The 18774-nt window shown below is 37.7% G+C and overlaps 1 protein-coding gene across 4 annotated transcripts in view; it reads right to left on the minus strand.

The window, feature by feature from the left end:
* XPO7 (exportin 7) overlaps positions 1-18774 on the minus strand; it is a 77506-nt gene that overhangs the window by 20313 nt on the left and 38419 nt on the right. Inside the window, exons 1-11 of one of the 4 annotated variants that reach the window (XM_019744658.2) lie at positions 15427-15556; positions 14776-14922; positions 12440-12533; positions 11725-11891; positions 10421-10486; positions 7895-7999; positions 6169-6334; positions 5523-5596; positions 3776-3895; positions 2339-2485; positions 1389-1561 (exon numbers count right to left, since the gene is read on the minus strand). In XM_019744658.2, coding sequence (XP_019600217.1) covers positions 1389-1561; positions 2339-2485; positions 3776-3895; positions 5523-5596; positions 6169-6334; positions 7895-7999; positions 10421-10486; positions 11725-11891; positions 12440-12533; positions 14776-14922; positions 15427-15447 — 1280 coding nt within the window. In that variant the 5' untranslated portion in view covers positions 15448-15556. Of the gene's footprint in view, positions 1-1388; positions 1562-2338; positions 2486-3775; positions 3896-5522; positions 5597-6168; positions 6335-7894; positions 8000-10393; positions 10487-11724; positions 11892-12439; positions 12534-14775; positions 14923-15426; positions 15557-18774 lie in introns of those variants that run through there. The other 3 variants (XM_019744657.2, XM_074338273.1, XM_074338272.1) reach the window with 3 other exon arrangements.

Consider the following 18774-nt stretch of genomic DNA (forward strand, 5'->3'; position numbering starts at 1 on the left):
ACCATGGTCTACATGCTGGGCCAGGACATAGTAATTTAATCACTATAATAACTCTGCTGAAGAGTACATGGTTATTAACTGGCCATCTGGGCTCAGAGTCCACACAGGTAACCACTCCCAACATGGTCTCACTGAAACCAGCTGAATCCATAGGAACAGAAACTATGCAGCTAATAAAACAAGCCTTCCAGTGGGCCGCACAAATACTCAGGTTTTCAAATGAGTCAAGTCACAGACTATAGCTCTTACGACAATTAAATGTACTTGACTTGGAGCAAATTAAAATTCCAACTTTAAAAAAACCCTGACCTCCAGGGTCCAAGTAAATTCCCCTGAAAAAATAGCCAGTGAAAAAATATACAAGAGTATCTTAAAAGTTCTCATCAAAAGAAAAAAAAATTGTAACTATGCATGGTGATGGAGGTTAACCAGACTTACTGTGGTGATTCTCTTGCAATATATACAAATATTGAATCACTATGTTGTATATCTGAGACTAATATGTCAATTATACCTCAATTTAAAAAAATACAACAGTTAAGTAAAGTTTTAAGAGTGGGGCCCTAATCCAATAGGACTAGTGTCCTTCTAAGGAGAAGAAACAACAGAGATGTAGCTCCCCGTGCGCACATGCACACAAAAGGCCCTGTGAGGACACAGCGAGAAGGTAGCCATTTTCAAGTCATGGAGAAAAGCCCCCCCAGAAACCAACCCTGTTGGCATCTTGGACTTTCAGCTTCCAAAACTGTGAGAAAATAAATGTCTCCTGTTTAAGCCAAAAAAATAAAAAAACAAACAAAAAAACCCCCACAAATAAGAAAGGTCCCTAAACAAAAAATAAATTCACTTTACGTAGGTCATTTTTGAAAGGGTCTGACATTTCTTTATCTATAGGATTCTGGTCCAGTTAATAGTCAGGTAGACAGAAACCAGGCATTAATACAATGCAATCAGCGATCAGCTGCCTAGAACTCATATCTTCTAGTAAGGTCTGGATTTTGTAATCTTATTTATCTACTTACTACTTTAGGATTTCCCATTAAGCACCACAAACTTACACATTATAATTCTTATCATCTCGGGCATATAAATGTTTCTCTCTTGTTTCAAGAAAATCAGTGGGAAGGACAAACATAAACATTATAGTGATAGACGTTGTACTCAAAGATACTGCTGTCGATAGCGACAAGAGGGGGACACGGATAGGATGTTAAAGAGAACGACGATCCTTTCAGACTTGATGCTATTCTGCTGACACGAAAAGCTGATCCTTCACAGTATTAGCTCCAACACGACTCCCATCAAGGACAGCAACTGGGTGTCCCATCTCTGGCAAGTCTGACACCAGCTACTGGTGGGGAAATGAGGGAGGCTGCCCGTGTCCTTACCTCAGTATGATGTGCACAGATTCCAAACGGGATGTGATGTAGGCTTTGGTGACTTCAGGAGTATAAGTTTCCAGCATATGGGGTTCTGTGGCTTTCACGTATGGCACAGAGGCTGCCAGCCGCTGCCATAGGCTCAGGAGATAGTGCACACTATTTGGGGCAAATTCCCAGTGCTAAGGAAAACCAAAAGAGCAGGAGACATATTTCTCATTTTTGTACACAATATACTAACTAGTCTCATGCCACTTGACACAAAGGATAAAGACTTAAAAAAAGATGATAAACTTTTATGGGCTTTGTTCTCTGTGTGGCAACTAGTCTAAAGTGTTTATTAGTATTTCAGAGATTAAGCATCTAATGAGAAGAGCTGTTCTATGCTGGATGAGTAAACTCACCACAAGGAAAACCTTGTGTAAGTGGTTCTCAAACATTAGCATGCGTTAGAATCACCTAGAGAACAATTAGAAACAGACGCCAGGGCTCCACCCTGCTCCTCAGTGAACCAGAATTTATGGGGGTAAGACCCAAGCACCCGTCATTTTCATCAAGCTCCCCAGAGGATTTTGATGCAAGCCATAAAATTTGAGAACCACAGCCCATATTATATGAGTAAGAAAGAGAGGTTACTAACCCTCTCTTTACTCTTCTGTCTAGCTCCCTGCTTCAATCTTGTTCTTTAGGGGGGTGATTCTGAGGGGATTCTGTCTATCTTGAATCTAAATACTATCCTTGCAATTCCCATATGTTCCTCTCACAATAGTCCTTGCACTTCTGTATTACACATGAGGAGGCTACAATAGAAACTATTCTGCAGAGTCACCCTATATGTATTTATATTCACCTTTGCTAAGAAAAAAAAAAAAAAGAATATTCTTATAAGGTTAAAATCAGTGAGCAAGACAAGACGGTCCAATGTTTAGGAAGAAAGAGCCACGAAATCAAAGACAAACCTGTAGGCTGGTCACTGTGAAGTTAGCTATCAATCGGATGACCTCAGGGTAATTTTCCACCTTTACTAATTCTCCCAGTTGATAGTTACTCTTCAGTCGGGCCAGTAGTCTGCAAAACTCATGGTAATTGTTTGGGTCTGATAAACTCTGGGACAGCACAGGAGGAAAATAAAAGGTAAAATGTGATTCATTATACTTCCGAATGACATTTGGGATGGCGCAAAGGGAGGGGGACATCTATTTTAACTTCCAAGATGCAGGTCATCATTCAGAATGACACATTTGTATAATGTTTAAAAACAGTGTTTTAAAAAGGATGGTCACATCTGTTATCTCATCTGTTCATAATAATCATCCTGTGAAATGGGGATTATTAGCCTCAATTCAAAGAGTCTGAAATGGAAGCCCAGAGGATCACAATATATTTCTAAGATAGTAAAGCTGATTAATGGCAGAAAAGGGGCATCATCTAAGACATGACCAGTCTATTTGCTTGCCACCAGTTAAAGAAAAGATAATGAAATTTTCATTTCCACATCTGTCAAATTTATCATTAGCCACAAGTAAACTACAGTGGCAAAGTTACGTGACTGTTTTATGTATTTATATTATATCATCATTGTTATAAATTTCTCTTCCTATATTATGTTCATATATTTTAGCATATACTTATATCAAACTGGATTTGTCTGCATATTATGCCAGTACATTTGTTTCCTTATCTATGTCTTCCTCTATTAGCACAGGAGAGCAGACTTTGTTTTTTCACCACCGTATCCTTGGCACATGGTAGATGTTTTATAAAATGTGTTGAATGAATAAATGTATTTTTAAAAAGGGACTGAACTGAGTATATTTTAAAACGAACTGACTTTCTTTCCTAGTGTAGTGAAGTGAACTTAAAAACGAACTGACTTTATTTCCTAGTGTAGTGAAGTGACTCTTTGAGACTGAAGAAGACAAAAAGGGCAATTGACTTTCAGAACAAGTATCTGAATGAGAAATCTCTCCCTTCCCACTTATAAGCAGCCATATATACTTAGGTCAATAATCTACATTCAAAAAAATGGCAACAAAAATAAAAGTCACTTTAAAGTCCTAACTTCTTAGGGAAAAACGACTATGACTCTATCTTTATTTTCTCGTACGAAGTGATCCTTCCCACAGCTCCTGAATTCCTGAAGTGAGAAGAGACAAGCTCCTCTTTTGGGCAAATGTTCTCAAGCATTTTCTACAAATATAGTCACTTAAATCTTTTGAAGAATGACAGACTGAGCTGTTTCCTGGGCTTTCTGTTAAATGTGGCCCCTAGATGGATTTTCTTCTGACTCACACAGGTGCACATGCGTACAGACACACAAAATCATATATGTCATAAATATACATATACACACACGCACACATATATCCAAATAAAAACAAATCCTGAAATCTTACCTGTGGATTTTCCAGTATTCGTTTAACACCATCGACAAGATGAGAGAGAAATTTGGCCCTCTCTGCATTGTTGAACAGGGATCTTCTAACTGAGGCGATCTGTACTAAGCAGGATAATACCTAAAAACAGGGCACAACCCAACACAACTGATTTTAAAAAAGTCTGTACAGCTGTTTTCATGGTCCTTTCCCCTCCTATAATATTGTTCTTTATAGAAGCCATTACTTCTGTTCTTTCAACCCCCGCTACCATTTCAGTGATACAGAAAGGTCAAGGAGGGCATAACGTAGGCTATCTGAAACAGCTTTATTAAAAGAAAAACAGCACAAAATCCAAGGTAATCCTAACAACTAGTTAAATTCACACTTGGGAAATTGATTTGACCACCCCAATGGCTTCTTTGATTCTTGTTAAGATACATATTTAAGGCTTGAAAATACCAAGCAATTCATAGTTTAAGCTTTAGATTTAGTGTTTTTTTTTCTGTTTTATTAAGGCTTTTTGGCTAATCAGATTTTGCTATGTAGTGCTACAATGAAATAACCAAGTCAGATCTGTGCCATGAAAAAACCAGCTTTTATGCTGAAAACATTTTACCCTTTCCGCACTGTGCTAGATATTTATATTCTCTGTCCCACCAGATCTATTTTCTACCCTTCTCCACCCTGCTCTGTTCCCTGGGAGGCTGATTTTTGCTGACCAACAACAGCCAAGCTCCCTTGCCCTCTTGCTTCTAGTTGGCTTCATCCATTGGAAAGTACCAGCAGCAGATCAAGGCAGGAGGAAAGAGGTGCCACCCCTGGCTGGGCCATGGCTGGCAGTCTCTCTAGCTCTGTTGTACAGCCCTCCCCTGGGCCACAGCTTCAGCTCTCTCCAGGGCTCCCTTCCTCGCCCCTAGAAGCTCCCACAATTGCTAGTCCAAGGGATGTAGCCACCACCTCTTGTTGGAGTCCCTGAATTCTGTCCATACCTTTATAAATAGTCTTTTTATTAATTACCCTTCTTGAGCACATTACCTTTTCCTACAGTAAACTTGATACAAACAATACTGAATTCCTGTTTCTTCTAAAGTGAAGGTCTACATTAATTTGGAAAAGTACTATAATGACCAGGAAAATAGTCCACTGCAGAAACACTATGCAAAACATCCACTAGTTTACTGTTTTTTCTTTGTATATATTGTACAACAGTATATTTTACACCAACAATGTGAAATACTAGACCAATGTCTTTCACGATCTGAGTGAATTTTGAGATTTGAGGTTAATTATTGCTTTAAAGGAGAAATGCTCTTGAATGATTTTCAAGAGCTTTCAAATGTTATTTAGGAATAAGTATGCAAATTTGCCTTCCCATTACAGCGTCCATGTATCACTTACATAACATATACCTGAAGGATTGTCAAAACTTTTCACAGTCAGGACAATCTTCGGCTAGACAATGTAAGGTGAATCCCCCACTCTAGCCTGTGGCAATCTGAGGTATAGTACAGTACAAAGTCAAGATGACACCAAAAGAGCTCGACATCTGCAGCAATTTGTCATTAGACAGGAATCATTTGAAAAGAATTAAGTTAAGACTTTATTATGGGAACTTTAAAGCTATAATCCTAATCTCAAAAGGCTAGATAACTGACCCTAGTATTTCTATGCTTTACTTCTATGATTTTGTACAACAAAATGAACATAAGACTCATTTTACCAGTGCCACTTTCCAGAAATAAGTTTGCTTTAGAAACGGACTCACCAGAGGTGAAAATGAAGGAGGGATGGAATGATACAGGTCAAAAAACAGCTGCAGAGTTGAAGAATCTAAGAATGCTGAAAGAAAGACCAAAGAGTACTTTATTGAGTATGTCTGCAGCCTGCTCCGGGCAGACTGCTGGCACTATAGGTTAGGGAGCTTATCTTTCTGCTTTCTTATCTTACAGAATGCTTATTTCCTTTGAAAGTGATAATAGGTGTGTTTTTTTTTTAAGCTCCTCTAAGAAACAGATTCATTCTTCTGCTTCTCAGAGAACGTAAGACAATCAGGGCTCTGTTCTTAGCAAGAATTTTTACCCTTAGAACGCAATAACAAACATGAGCACATGTTCTTCTGTTTGGGTTTGTTTTTAAAGCTAGACATTACCGCAAATGAGGAAGATGACAGGAGTCTCTAGGTGGTTAATGTAAGGTCAAAGTCACCTGGGTCGGTAATTAAGAGTTCTCCCAGGCTGGGGAATCTATAAGATCCTCCAAGAACCTCTCCCTCACTTCATAAAGACAGATGCTGCAATTCTAAATGTCTTCTTACTGCAAGCAAGGGATGCCAGGGGACCTTTAGATCATCACCCTACAGACAGGACGGAGGGGAGAGCAGCTGCCTGTTTCAGGTGCTGTGTTTCTGTTACCTGATCTCCAGCTGGTGGGAATCTGTACTGTGCACAGATCATCTGAGGATTCATCAGTAGAAGTGCCGATGAAATCAAAGTTTAGGCAGTTATGAGTGAGTTTGAGCAGTTGCATGAGCAAACCGTGCTGACTTTCATCATTCAAGTTTAGATTCTTTCCTGAAGCCTGTAAAAATTGCCACATAATGAGCCCCAAACAATCACTCCTCTCTTCCAAGCTTGCTACCAACTCAAAAGCAGGCTGTTGAGCCAGAAAAGGAGGGCTGTATTTCAACACAGCAAAGTGACATTTTGCCCGCTATAAGACACTGCCTTAATTTCACTATGAAAATCCTAGCTCCTTATTTACTATTACAAGATGTTTCCCACAAAACATGAAGTTGGTACTTAAAGAAATCCCCCTTTTTAACACTTGTTCTTTACATGTAGACACAGTGGCCACAGGGAATCCTGCAGCAATATGTGTGGTTATTTCACTGCATGTGAGATCCTAGGTATTTTGAGACAGGGTTAGGATTAAATTCTGGGAGGGAGTTCTAGTAAGTTCTATATCCTGTGCCACTTTCCTTCCTCTTTTTAACATCACCAGCATCAACAAAAATCTTGCAAACCAAAATTAAAACAAAATCATCACTGACTTTTATTTATTCAATGGCAGTTTACCTGCCTACAGCTCAATACTGGCCCAGAGCTACTGGGACTTTCACGTTCAAAGTTCATACCAGCTGTGACCTCAGTGACTCGCTGGTTTTTGATAGTATCAGTGAGACGATTCAATCCTTAGTTTTCTCAAAAGCTTTTCCCCTCCAGGGGGTAAAACAGCTTTTTCCAGGCAGCTTGCCCAACCTGAGGACTGTCTGGGAATTCTGAGATAAAACTAGGTAATTGAGGAAAAAGATGGGCATTATTAAACAGAACGACAGAACGAATGCAAACTTGTTTCTAAAACTAAACCCGGACATACTGGAAAATGAGAACAAGAACAAAAAAACCCTCAAATACCCCAAATGAACAAACAGCCAGAGGCTAATCACATTTAGCTTTCTATAGGGACAAAGCAGCCCGGCATCATTATAAATGTGTAGACAGCGAAGGTTAACATTTCTTTCTAGTTCAACTCTATCAATAAATGAATTGAAATACCAACTTTTCTATTTTAAAACAGGTAATTTCCTCATGTGATACTGTCTATCGCTTCAGGTTATGAAATCCAAATGGATGTTAAAAATTCAAATTCTGCTTTTCCTTACAGATGTTGCTTGTTTATTTGCTGCTTTTAGCTCAGCAGGGGGCAGGGGAGCCAGCCTAGTTTTAGTGTGCTAACAGTGCCGTCTGAGCCTGCTTTCAGAGCACTACGAATCCGAACGCTATAAAGCTAACACGCTTTTACTCCGTACAGGAAAGCTTTATGTGGGTCTAAACGGAGTAAACAACAAAATCTCAAACTTTGTGGTACTCTAGATTCCTTTAAGATAGGAACATGGATTAAGTATTCACCTAGGGGAACAGATCTGAAATGGGGAAATCATGATCCTTTCTCTAACACCAGTGGTCAGTCTGAAAAGTTTCTTCACCATTTCAGAAAAAAGTATTATGCAAGAGATAATGATTAAGGAGATGCTTAAGTGCTCGTGGGGTCCGTTAAGAGCTGACATCTAACAAGTGTCCACTCATGTTCATCCTTTCAAAAGGGAAGTGGGAAGCAGGACCCAACTTACAATCTCACCTGTTTTAGTAAATTGCAGGAAAGTGTAAAGATATCAAATAATGATGAATCTCGGAAAGAAGAGGCTATTTTTCTGTGCTTGGTTAAAGGATGGGTGGTGTCTGCCTGTGCAGAAAAATAAACCAACGCAAGTTTTAGAATTAACTTCAAAGAAAAAAAAATTTCATGCAGACTTCAAATAAACTGGAAAGATTTCGAATAAAAGCAACATAAATACAAAATACATTTTAAACGTTTAAATTACTGCTAAATCATATAAAGGGAGAGGATGCAAAGGACAAGAAGCTGCTAACAGCTGGCCAGGATCACGTCTCTAGAGCTTACAGAGGGAAGACAGAAGAAGGGATAAATATCTCCACTGCCAAGTTTTAATTTCCTCTGCACTTACGTCAAATTTAACAAATTATTGGCAGATATTGCTAATAATTACTATATTCTGTTGCACTGTGGCTTAGTTTCAAGAACAGACAGTAGCAAGGCTTGGGTTGTGGTAAACAATCCAGTCAGGGCTACTACAGAACTTCTAAAACGGTCATTAACCAACAGCCACAAACTTAAGATAAATGACAACAGCCTGTAACACTCTGTTCCTTCTCTAACCTATTTCCACATGGAGTTTATACCACAGGAGTGAACACTTTAATTACATGGTTGTATGGGTCAGTCTCTCTTCTTGTCTTTTCAGCCACATTTTAAAGGTTTTTGTGGTTAAGGACAATCTTTTACTTCTTTAGCATGTCCTCTATTCCTGACACATAATAGGCACTCAGTAAGTGGAATAAAGGAATTTCAAGGTTGTCAAAGGTTCTTTTTAGTCCAACTGAAAGCTAAAATCTCTTTCATATACTGACCAAATCATCTAAGAGCGAGCTCATTTTGCTTTTGGTACATTAAAGAATGTAGCAAAATTTCTGACAACCAAGTTATGGACCCACCTTGATTTTATTTCTAAGTTCAAATAGGAATGGTAACAGAAACACACTTTCTAATTTAAATCTGACACCCTGCCCTGACAAAACCCCAGAAAATTAAGTTACATAGAAGTTCAAAATATTCCTCAATTCTAGCTTTAGTGTTACTGTGTTCGATAAATAAGGTATTATTAGATTTTATGTATCATATATAGTGTTTTCTGATCATAATACAGCGAATAATTACATGTTAAGCATGTCACACACATTTCTATTGTTTTCTTAATAAAGACAAGTAAAATTTTGAAGTTTTTTATTATATCAACATGGATGTATTTTGTGGGGCCACGCTTCAAAGGGAGAACACGAACCCCACAATCTCTGTACTTAGTGAACACATGCTTTCTTACTACAAAGGTAACAGTAGTTAAATAAGAAGTTATTAAGAGCACAGGCTCTGGTACAAGATTACGTAGGTTCAAATTCAGATACTGTTGCTGGCTAACTGTGACGCCTTAGACACATTACTTAACCTTGATGTGCCTCAGTTTCCTTATCTGGAAAATGGGACAACCACAGTACCTATCTAAGACTACAGTGAGAATAACATCAGTTAATTCAAGTAAAGTGCTTAGAACAGTGCCTGTCACACAGTAATCACCCAACAGTGAGTGCTGGTATTTTGATGATCACCAAGCACAATGGGGATCACAGGTGATGGAACGCGGAATGGACTCCCGATTTTACAGGCTATAAGCAAGTGCATTTCAAACAGTCCTTATTCAGTCAAAATTCCTAAGGGTTAATAAAAATGCCTGCATAGATATAAGCAATAGCAACAGTGATGCCAATGTAATTATTAGCCGACAACTGAAATGTGAGATGTTACAACTAACATACTGGCCCGTTCAGTAATTACAAAATTTTAGCTGGATACAAAAGTAAATGACTGAAAAAATAATAGCCAGAGCAGAAGAAAGCCACTGGTGTTTCCTCTGTAGTATCATCAATGACTATTTAAAAAATTATTGGGTGTTTAGCAGAATGTTTTATGCATTCTGAAAAGATTATAAGCAAAATCTTTAATAATGGGATATGGAAACTGATTTTTAAATGCTTATTTATTTGGTACTTAGCAGGACGTTTTATGCATTCTGAAAATATTACAAGCAAAATCTTTAATAATGGGATATGGAAACTGATTTTTAAATGGTTATGAACACTAATGTATACAGCAGAAAGGGCACACAAACGATGCTGGTTCCACTTTTGTGATCCTTTTCTTGGATTCCTTCTTTTTCATTAGCAAAGCAATTATTTCATTGAGGTTTTGACTTACAACCATAGCTCTAATAATGAACATTAATACCAGTGAGGTAAGCTGAGATGGGAGGATAAAATATTCTGGAGACAGAAGGGGACCAAGACAAAAAGAGTGAGATAGGCTGCACTTACAGAGGAAAACCCAATGGAACTATTTTGTTTCAAAAGGGCATTAATCACTTACCGCAAAAGCACACAACTGCCAAAAACGATCATCCCACACAGAGCAGAAAACACCAATACTAAGAAAAAATATGGCACTTACTTCAATGAGGAAGGCTGTAGCACTTACTTGATTAATCTCATTGGTTAGCTGAGATAAAATTGTGACCCCAATGATGCAGTATTCAACACTATCCTGGTGAAAAAACACAAGGCAGACAGGGGGTGTGTGCAGCTTGATTTCAGCACTGGGAATGCAGTCATACTTTTGAAATGACAGAATCATGTGTGGCTATTAAAACTGCCAAGACAAGGTAGTAAGGAATTGTAGTTTAAAACTGATACTTTGCAGGACTTAAAACCTAACTGCCATACACTGCTAAATCTGACTTTGGCAAAATGGAAACCTTTAGTATTTTAAAAATACACCCATAAGCACCATACCATACACATTATAAAAAGGGAAAGCGGCAAAACACATTTAAGATAAATAACAAATGAATGTGTAACATAATTTACAAAGAAACTGTATACAAGAAAAAGGCAAAGAACCTGATAAAAAAATATACATAAGATATAAACAGGAAGTTCACAGAAAAAAATTTTTAGTAAATTAACATATAAAAATGTGTCTTATTCATAACTCAAATGATGATATACCACTTTTTTTCCTATTAAGCTAGAAAAATAAAAAAGTTAGATTCCCAGGTACAGAGAAACAGGCACTCTTAATTGTTGGAGGAAGCAACTTTTTTTAGGGTGATTTGGAAATATCGTATTTCTCAGAAAATAAGACCTAGCCGGACAATCAGCTCTAATGCGTCTTTTGGAGAAAAAAATTAATGTAAGACCCAGTATTATATTATATTACATTACATTACATTATATTATATATTAGATTATATAATATCTGGTCTTATAGTAAAATAAGATTGGGTCTTATATTAATTTTTGCTCCAAAACATGCATTAGAGCTGATTGTCTGGCTAGGTCTTATCTTTGGGGAAACACGGTACCTTTGAAAGCCAAAATACACATATCCCTTTGAATAAGTCCAATAATCCCTATAAACACACTTATTCAAAGTATGACAAGACACACATACACCCATACACACACAGATATTCACAGAAGTATTTAAAAACAGTCAAAATATAGAAACAAACTAAATGCCCACCTATAAGAGATTAGTTAGTTAAGTTATGGTATTTTAGATTGGAATACCTAGTATACAGGCATTAGAAAGAATGAAGTAGGGTTTGTCTGTGCTGACATGTAAACATGCAAAGCCAAGACATATTAACAGTAAAAAAGACAACTGAAGAGAATGTACCAAATAATTCTATTTTGTGTGATTTTTAGAAAGTATAACAGTATATAAGTATATACGTGTTGCTTCTCCCATTCCTATTACACCAAACATATCCATCATACCTGTAAAAACCTCGTGACATCTGTGATTGCATTTCTGAAGACATAGTCATCCTTCTGACAGTCAAACCAGCCCAGTTTTGTGATCCTGGCGTATAACTGAATTAATGCTTGTGTCACGAAAGTAGCCAACTTTGGCCGAGTGGCAAGGTAGTTGAGCACATAGTTCCCTATAAAACAAAAAGAATCCACATAACAGAACGTTCTGCCAGGGAAGGGTGTACATGTTTAAATGTACTAACTGTCCAAGAAATGGTAAATTTACACTATTAACACTAAACTCCCTTAATCCTTCATGCTACTGAGAAATGGGACTTTGAATTTGAGATTAGGCTTTCCGACTGCGAATTTTATACTTGTCACAATGAAGAATCTGAAGCATGGCAGCCTTGAATCTGCTACTCCTACATGGTTAACACAGTCAGCACAGAATGCAAAATCCTTAACAATGGTTGTCTTGGTTATTAGTGGCAGCAAAGACTGAATGAAAGAAACCTTCTGACAACAAAAAGCGTTACTTAGGCTTTATCTAGAAGTAATTATTGTGGGCTTGCTTCACTTTATTAAGCCCAAAATTCTGGAAAAAACTGGATTCCAGATCTTCAGTATGCTTAGCAATTTCAGAACATTATCAAACAAGCAACATAAATTTAACTATGACTAAGCACATCACTAAACAAACTAATTTCTTTGAGAGAACAGATAATTCTCTACTTACGGATATCTATTCGCTGTTCCAATGGTAGAGGGTTGTTTGTGCGTGACACAAGCTTTGTAAGGCATGTAGCTGCCAGCAACTGGGAGTACGACGACTGCAAAGAGAGGTTGGGGAGACGACTTAGAATTCAATTTTACTGAGTCAGTCAGTCATCAGGTGTTTTATTTGGAGATCTGTGCTCGGATTTAAGAAAGATTAGTTTTGCTATACTTGATCCTCTGGATTTTAGAGGGTCTATCATTCTAAGGACAAGAGGCCCATACTGCATATGTGCTCAGTTGGCTGATTTCAATCGTGAACAAGGGGCAGGATTAAATGAATGGCTGGATCAAACTGAATCCAATACAGGTATCAGAAATTGGCATCACTTCAAGGGGGCAGGGGCTAGAGGGGATCTTTTCGGGGAAGTATTAAGATCTTTAGAACACAAATCTCTTCTTTCATTTAAACCAAGAAATCTCCTGTCAATAGCCTTGTTATAGTAACATTTCAAAAAGTTTCACTTCAAAGTATTCCCAAAGTCACCTCAAAATATTCCTATGATATTAGAAAGGAGGGGGAAAAAAGTCTTAGAGGGAAGCATCACATTATGCTGTACAGTTAATCCCCAAGTTACAGCTTTTCATCAGCACAGCCATCAATCAGCTACCGCTTTGGGGAATGTATATGCTAGTTTTACAGTAAATTAATTACAATTATTTATGAGAAAGAAAAATTACCCATTGCCCATAGCAATGGAACAGCATTATCATATTCTCAAGTATGGATTTTAATGAATTTTAACCTAATGCAGAATCTGAATTATCTATTTGATCATAATGTGTATGAGGGAGGCATGTGCACATTCCTCCATGTGACTATATTATGTCATAGAGGAGGGACAGATTCACAACCATTAAAATAATTTAATCAAGGGTCAGGGATAATTTTCTGTGAAACTAAAAGTCCTTAAGACAGGAGGCTATCCACAGGCATTACATAATACCACCAGTTATAAAAAAATTTAACATTAAGAAAAAAAAAAGTGACTTGATGTGATTTCTTTTCTACACCCCTGAACATGTTTAAGCTGATTAGAGCACATGTGTCAAATCACTAATAATCCAAGAGGGGCTACTATAATTATAGAATATAGTGTATTAACTGTAACTATACACTATATAACATGTAAACGGTCTTTACCAATAAATTCCAATAAATCTGCTAAGTCACTGAGAAGTCAATAGAGATCAAACAGAAAGATCCACTATAATTGTTTTTAGTATTATACCGATCCTCTGTTATTCCAGCCTGCTGACTGCCAGCAGGAGGGTCTGCAGGTCACACAGTGTCAGAGATGACACTGAAAGAGCCAGCTGGGCATCTCCCATAGCACAAATCTAAGTGAATCAATCCTCAGATCCGGTGATTGAAAAGAAACACACAAAATACCACATGTGAAAACAGAACAGAGCACTAAGTAATCTCTAACCATGACTCTGCAACCTTCAGGTGCTTGGAGAAAGAGTTAGCTTCCCCAGCTACTAAAGGATAATTTTTAGACAACTGTAATTTGTTCTATTTACTGCATAATACTGTAACACTGCTAATGAAAATTCAAAAACGAAATCATCTAGAATTCCACCCTCGCAACAAGTTAGTTGCTTTCATTCTTTTCCCATTTCCTTCCAGTCTTAAGTATCGTGCTAGGTGCTAGTCTGATTGGCATTCTGACTCTCTCAGCGCTCTTTCATGACCACCTGGTTGGATTCTCACCCTTCCTAAGACCTCCGTCTTGCCAAAAACATTAATTTAATCAAATGTCTCATTAAAAGCATTATTTTGATCATTGCATTGCAATTTTTACCTTGAAGAGGCTCTAATTTTATTTTTTAAAACTGTAACTTCCAGTTATTTTCATTGTCAAGACTATTTTCCCCCTATACTTCTAAGGCAGTAAGAAACAGCTGTGGTACAAAGGAGGAAAAACAGAGAGGACTGGGGATCTTGTAAGGTGAACAAGAAAATTCATTTATGTACCGCCCTGTCTCCTTTGTAAAGGATATAAGGTAGTACTTAAGAGTAAACAATAGCAAAGGAGTCCCAGAAATTTGATTCAAGATGAAAAATGACAGGACAAAAATATATGTTCCATGAGATTTTCCTGATGAGGCTGCATAGCCTTTGTTTTTTGCCAACCTGGCAGATACGGTGCTTTTTAAAAGTAAAAATAAGAAGGCAGAGGCAGCTAGAAGAATCAAGGAACAGAAGCTGTCCCACTGCACCTCTAAACTTAGAACCAGAATATATTTTCTTAAACCACTGTTATCCTTTAGGATTTTTCAAATCTTACGTACACTTCCTCTTTCAAGGAGTAGCTGGCACTTGCTCAGGCAATCAGGGCTGTTGGTGAATTCAACCAAGGCTTTCTCTGCCTGGAGTCGAGTGGTTGTATCTGTGGTTTCATACAGCTGTTTGCACAGATTCTCTAGCTGTGCCAGGCTCTAGAAAAGATCAGTCAAGAAAGAAATCAGTACATCCTATTATATACGCAAGGCACTGTGCTAGAAATTACAGAACAAAGATAAATGATAATCAATGAGAGACCTGCTTCTTAACTCTGAGGAGAAGCCAGGTGACCTTATCTAATAATATCCATTTATTGCTCTTTTTTGCTACTTTAGAAGGCTAAATGATAGAATGCCTAAAATATCTATACACTTCCTTAAAGATCAATCACAAATGATACATTTTTCCCTTGAAAACACTTGTCTTAAGCTTTTCCAAAAGGTTTTCAAATGAAAATTCAGAAGTTACTTGCTCCCCAAAATTATGAATACTAGAGGCACTGCTGTAAAATTAAGCACATAAACACACACTATAGGTGTCACATATATCTTCACAGTTTTAAATATCTTCCCTTTGCATAGTAGTTATTAGCTCACAATTATGTGTATGCATAAAGATGGCCAACTTCTACGAGAAAGCTTCAGAATGCATGTACGCACCTTCCTCCCTGGGTCCCTCATGGCTGAAGTTCAGCAGACTCTTCTGTCATACTTTAAACTCTTGCTTCAGTTCCAAATATAAAATGGAACGGTCAAAATAAATGCAACCCTAGCATATGCTCACAGAGATAAGACAAGGGAAACGCCCCCAAACAAACCCTTCTCTCCAAATCTTGAACCAGTTCCAGGGAGGCAGGAAGGGGATGGGTGTGTGCTTTGGTCAAAACCCAAAGGGATGCAAATCTACGTCTACTAAAAGCAAAGAGGAAGGAACTAGTAAGAGTTGACTTAACTACCACCTTTCACTAACGGGAGAGGATAGCAAATATCTGTTAGTCTTTAAAGGAATGGTTTGGACTTTAAGAAATAATCTGTGCCTATTTTCTACAGTAGTAAGCAAAATTTGGTTTAAGTAGTTTGAGGGATCCTACTAGAAATGACAATTCTGACATGAACAAAAATAACAATAATAATTAAATAAACCAACCTGGGTAAATAGCCTAAAATATATTGAACAGACGCTCAAGGCTTTTATTATCACTTTATTTCATCGTGCTGTGACTTTATAAATCAGAGCTTTTCGACTAAGCAGGAAAGCCCTTACGGGCAGGATACCTATTTTACTCAACATGATTAATACATTTCAAACATTAACCCAAAGGTATCTACCCAAAAAATCTGAAAACATTTATACATAAAGACACGTGTGCTCCAATGTTCATTGCAGCTTTGTTTACGGTGGCCAAGACATGGAAACAACCAAAATGTCCTTCGATAAATGAATGGATAAAGAAGTTGTGGTATATATACACAATGGAATACTATTCGGCGGTAAGAAAAGACGAAATAGGACCATTTGTGACAACATGGATGGATCTTGAGAGAGTAATGCTGAGCGAAATAAGTCAGACAGAAAAAGCAGAGAACCATATGATCTCACTGATATGTGGTATATAAACCAAAAACAACAAAAGAACAAGACAAACAAATGAGAAACAAAAACTCATAGACACAGACAATAGTTTAGTGGTTACCAGAGGGTAAGGCGGGTGGAGGGTGGGAGATGAGAGTAAGGGGAATCAAATATATGGTGATGGAAGGAGAACTGACTCTGGGTGGTGAACACACAGTGGGATTTATAGATGATGTAATACAGAATTGTACACCTGAAATCTATGTAATTTTACTAACAATTGTCACCCGAATAAATTTAAAAAATATATAATTAATTTGTCACCCCAATAAACTTTAAAGAAAAAAAAAAAATTAACCCAAAGGAAACAAGAAAGAAAAATACTGACACTCTAAGATCATCAGTCTCCCTGCAGAGAGCCCCCACTCCCTGCAAGAACAAACACAACCCCACACTCCAAAACAAAATAAACAAGCAACCCTTCACAACACATTGGGGTTGCTTAGGCTATGTTTAATTGATGCCTTTCTGACTTCCACGTAATACCTTCTGCAATTCAAAAGCACAGAGAAAACTGCACTAAAGCACATCTCAAGTAATGAGTTCTATAAGTGGTACCTGGATTTTTTTCACACAGCTTAGAAACACAAGGAATAGAGGGTAAGGCTAATTAATTGCATATAGTCCATAAAAATACATGTGAAAGTCGGTGATTTCCTTGCCCATATTGGCCCAAGATCCTAATAAGAAATGAATCGGTTTAATTATAAATCCCCACATTCCTAAGCAAGGGATTAAATCTCCTTCACAAGGTTTTGGTTCAACCTAGCAGGCAAGTTCTGCATACCCTCCCCCTCCCCCCCCCCCCCCCCCCCCGTCCCGTCCCCAATAAAATGAGTCATTTAAAAGAAAGGGTACAAATTATTTAAAAAATAGGCAACACAGAAGACACCGACAGAAAGACACCCTAAATCAAATAGAAAGACGGCTGTGAAATCTGATGTTGGGTTATGAGGGCCTCACAGCCTCACGCAGCCACCACCACACACTTGGTGCTTTCCAGTATCCTGAACAGACTCTCCCTGAACAGTCAAGCTGCTTAAGGTACAGTGGCGCCCCTTAAAATCTGATCAGTCAGTCCCTGTAGCGCCCCTGGTGCAACTCTGGTTTATGTTGATTACAACGGAGCTGTTCACGTGACAACGGCTAAGCATCTGTCCCCAGCAGCTCCTTACTGCTCAAAACCGACATGCAGGTTATGGTGAGCTCTTCTTGTTGTTGTTTTGTTCTGATTTGCTTTAATTCAGCAGACGAAAACATATGCAGGGTAAGTCTGCTAATGAGTTCTCAGCTCAGGAAACAAGACTGCTTAAAAAACAAAAAAGTAATTGGACCATTTACACAAACAGTTTGAAGAACTAGAGCTCTATTTCTTTGTTTCCAGAAGAACAAATATGAAACAATTTGTTTGCCCAAACAATTAGTAGAAACATCTAATAACTACAGGGTTAAGAGTAATTTCATTTGCGTTGCCCATACTCCCCATAGAAGTAGAGAGGCTGAGACATTTACATTACGTTCTTTTTGGATCCTTGTGTTCCCAAAGCATATTTAATACTTAGATGATTTTCAATCACCTTTTTCTGGACCTTGAATAAAATATTTATCCTACAATTATTTGATTAGCTATTAAAACAAGTATTTCACATTTAGGGTAGCAATAACACACCCCAGCATGTATGAAACCTCCCATTCACCAGTTCTTATTAAGGATGGTTATCACGTGACACTAGTTTAGTCACACAGAAGCCTCCAGAGAAGAATGTCTCTTTTCTATCCCTGAGATTGCCAAAACTATAATCCATAGAAAAGCTTCTACCTGGTCCCCCCGCAACAGAAAAGCACATTTGGGTGAAATACTTCAGAGAACTGGAAGGCTCTCTTCAACTAACAAAGTACTACTTTAGTATAGGAAACTCAAGGCAATCAAACACCCCAAACTAGACCACACTGATTTCGTGAACAATAGTCACAATGAAGGTATTAAAAGAATGTATCTTCTTTAATGTTTAGCAACAACATTATTTTATACAGTCCTTTAAACCTAGATAGAGAAAACGCAGCTCAATTATTCTCTTTTCAACATAAGGTGCCACCACCAGTTGAGACTATGGACCTCAGAATATAATAATTTATCCGAAGAGTTGCCTCTGGATTAGAGGAAAATAAAGATTTTTGTCTGCATGTTAGATGTTATATTACTCCACAAAGCAGAATACCTTGGAACTTATTTTCATTAATTTGCAAAATGTGCCTTGAAAAAGCCTGACAGTATATACTTTTAAATTAGTCTCACTGCTTAAAAACAATTTACTTGGAGCTTTCCAATCGGAGACTAACTTGCTTATAGGAGGGATTTGATGACATTCCCAATA

The sequence above is a fragment of the Rhinolophus sinicus genome, linkage group LG07, assembly GCF_036562045.2.
Source record: "Rhinolophus sinicus isolate RSC01 linkage group LG07, ASM3656204v1, whole genome shotgun sequence".
NCBI lineage: Eukaryota > Metazoa > Chordata > Mammalia > Chiroptera > Rhinolophidae > Rhinolophus > Rhinolophus sinicus.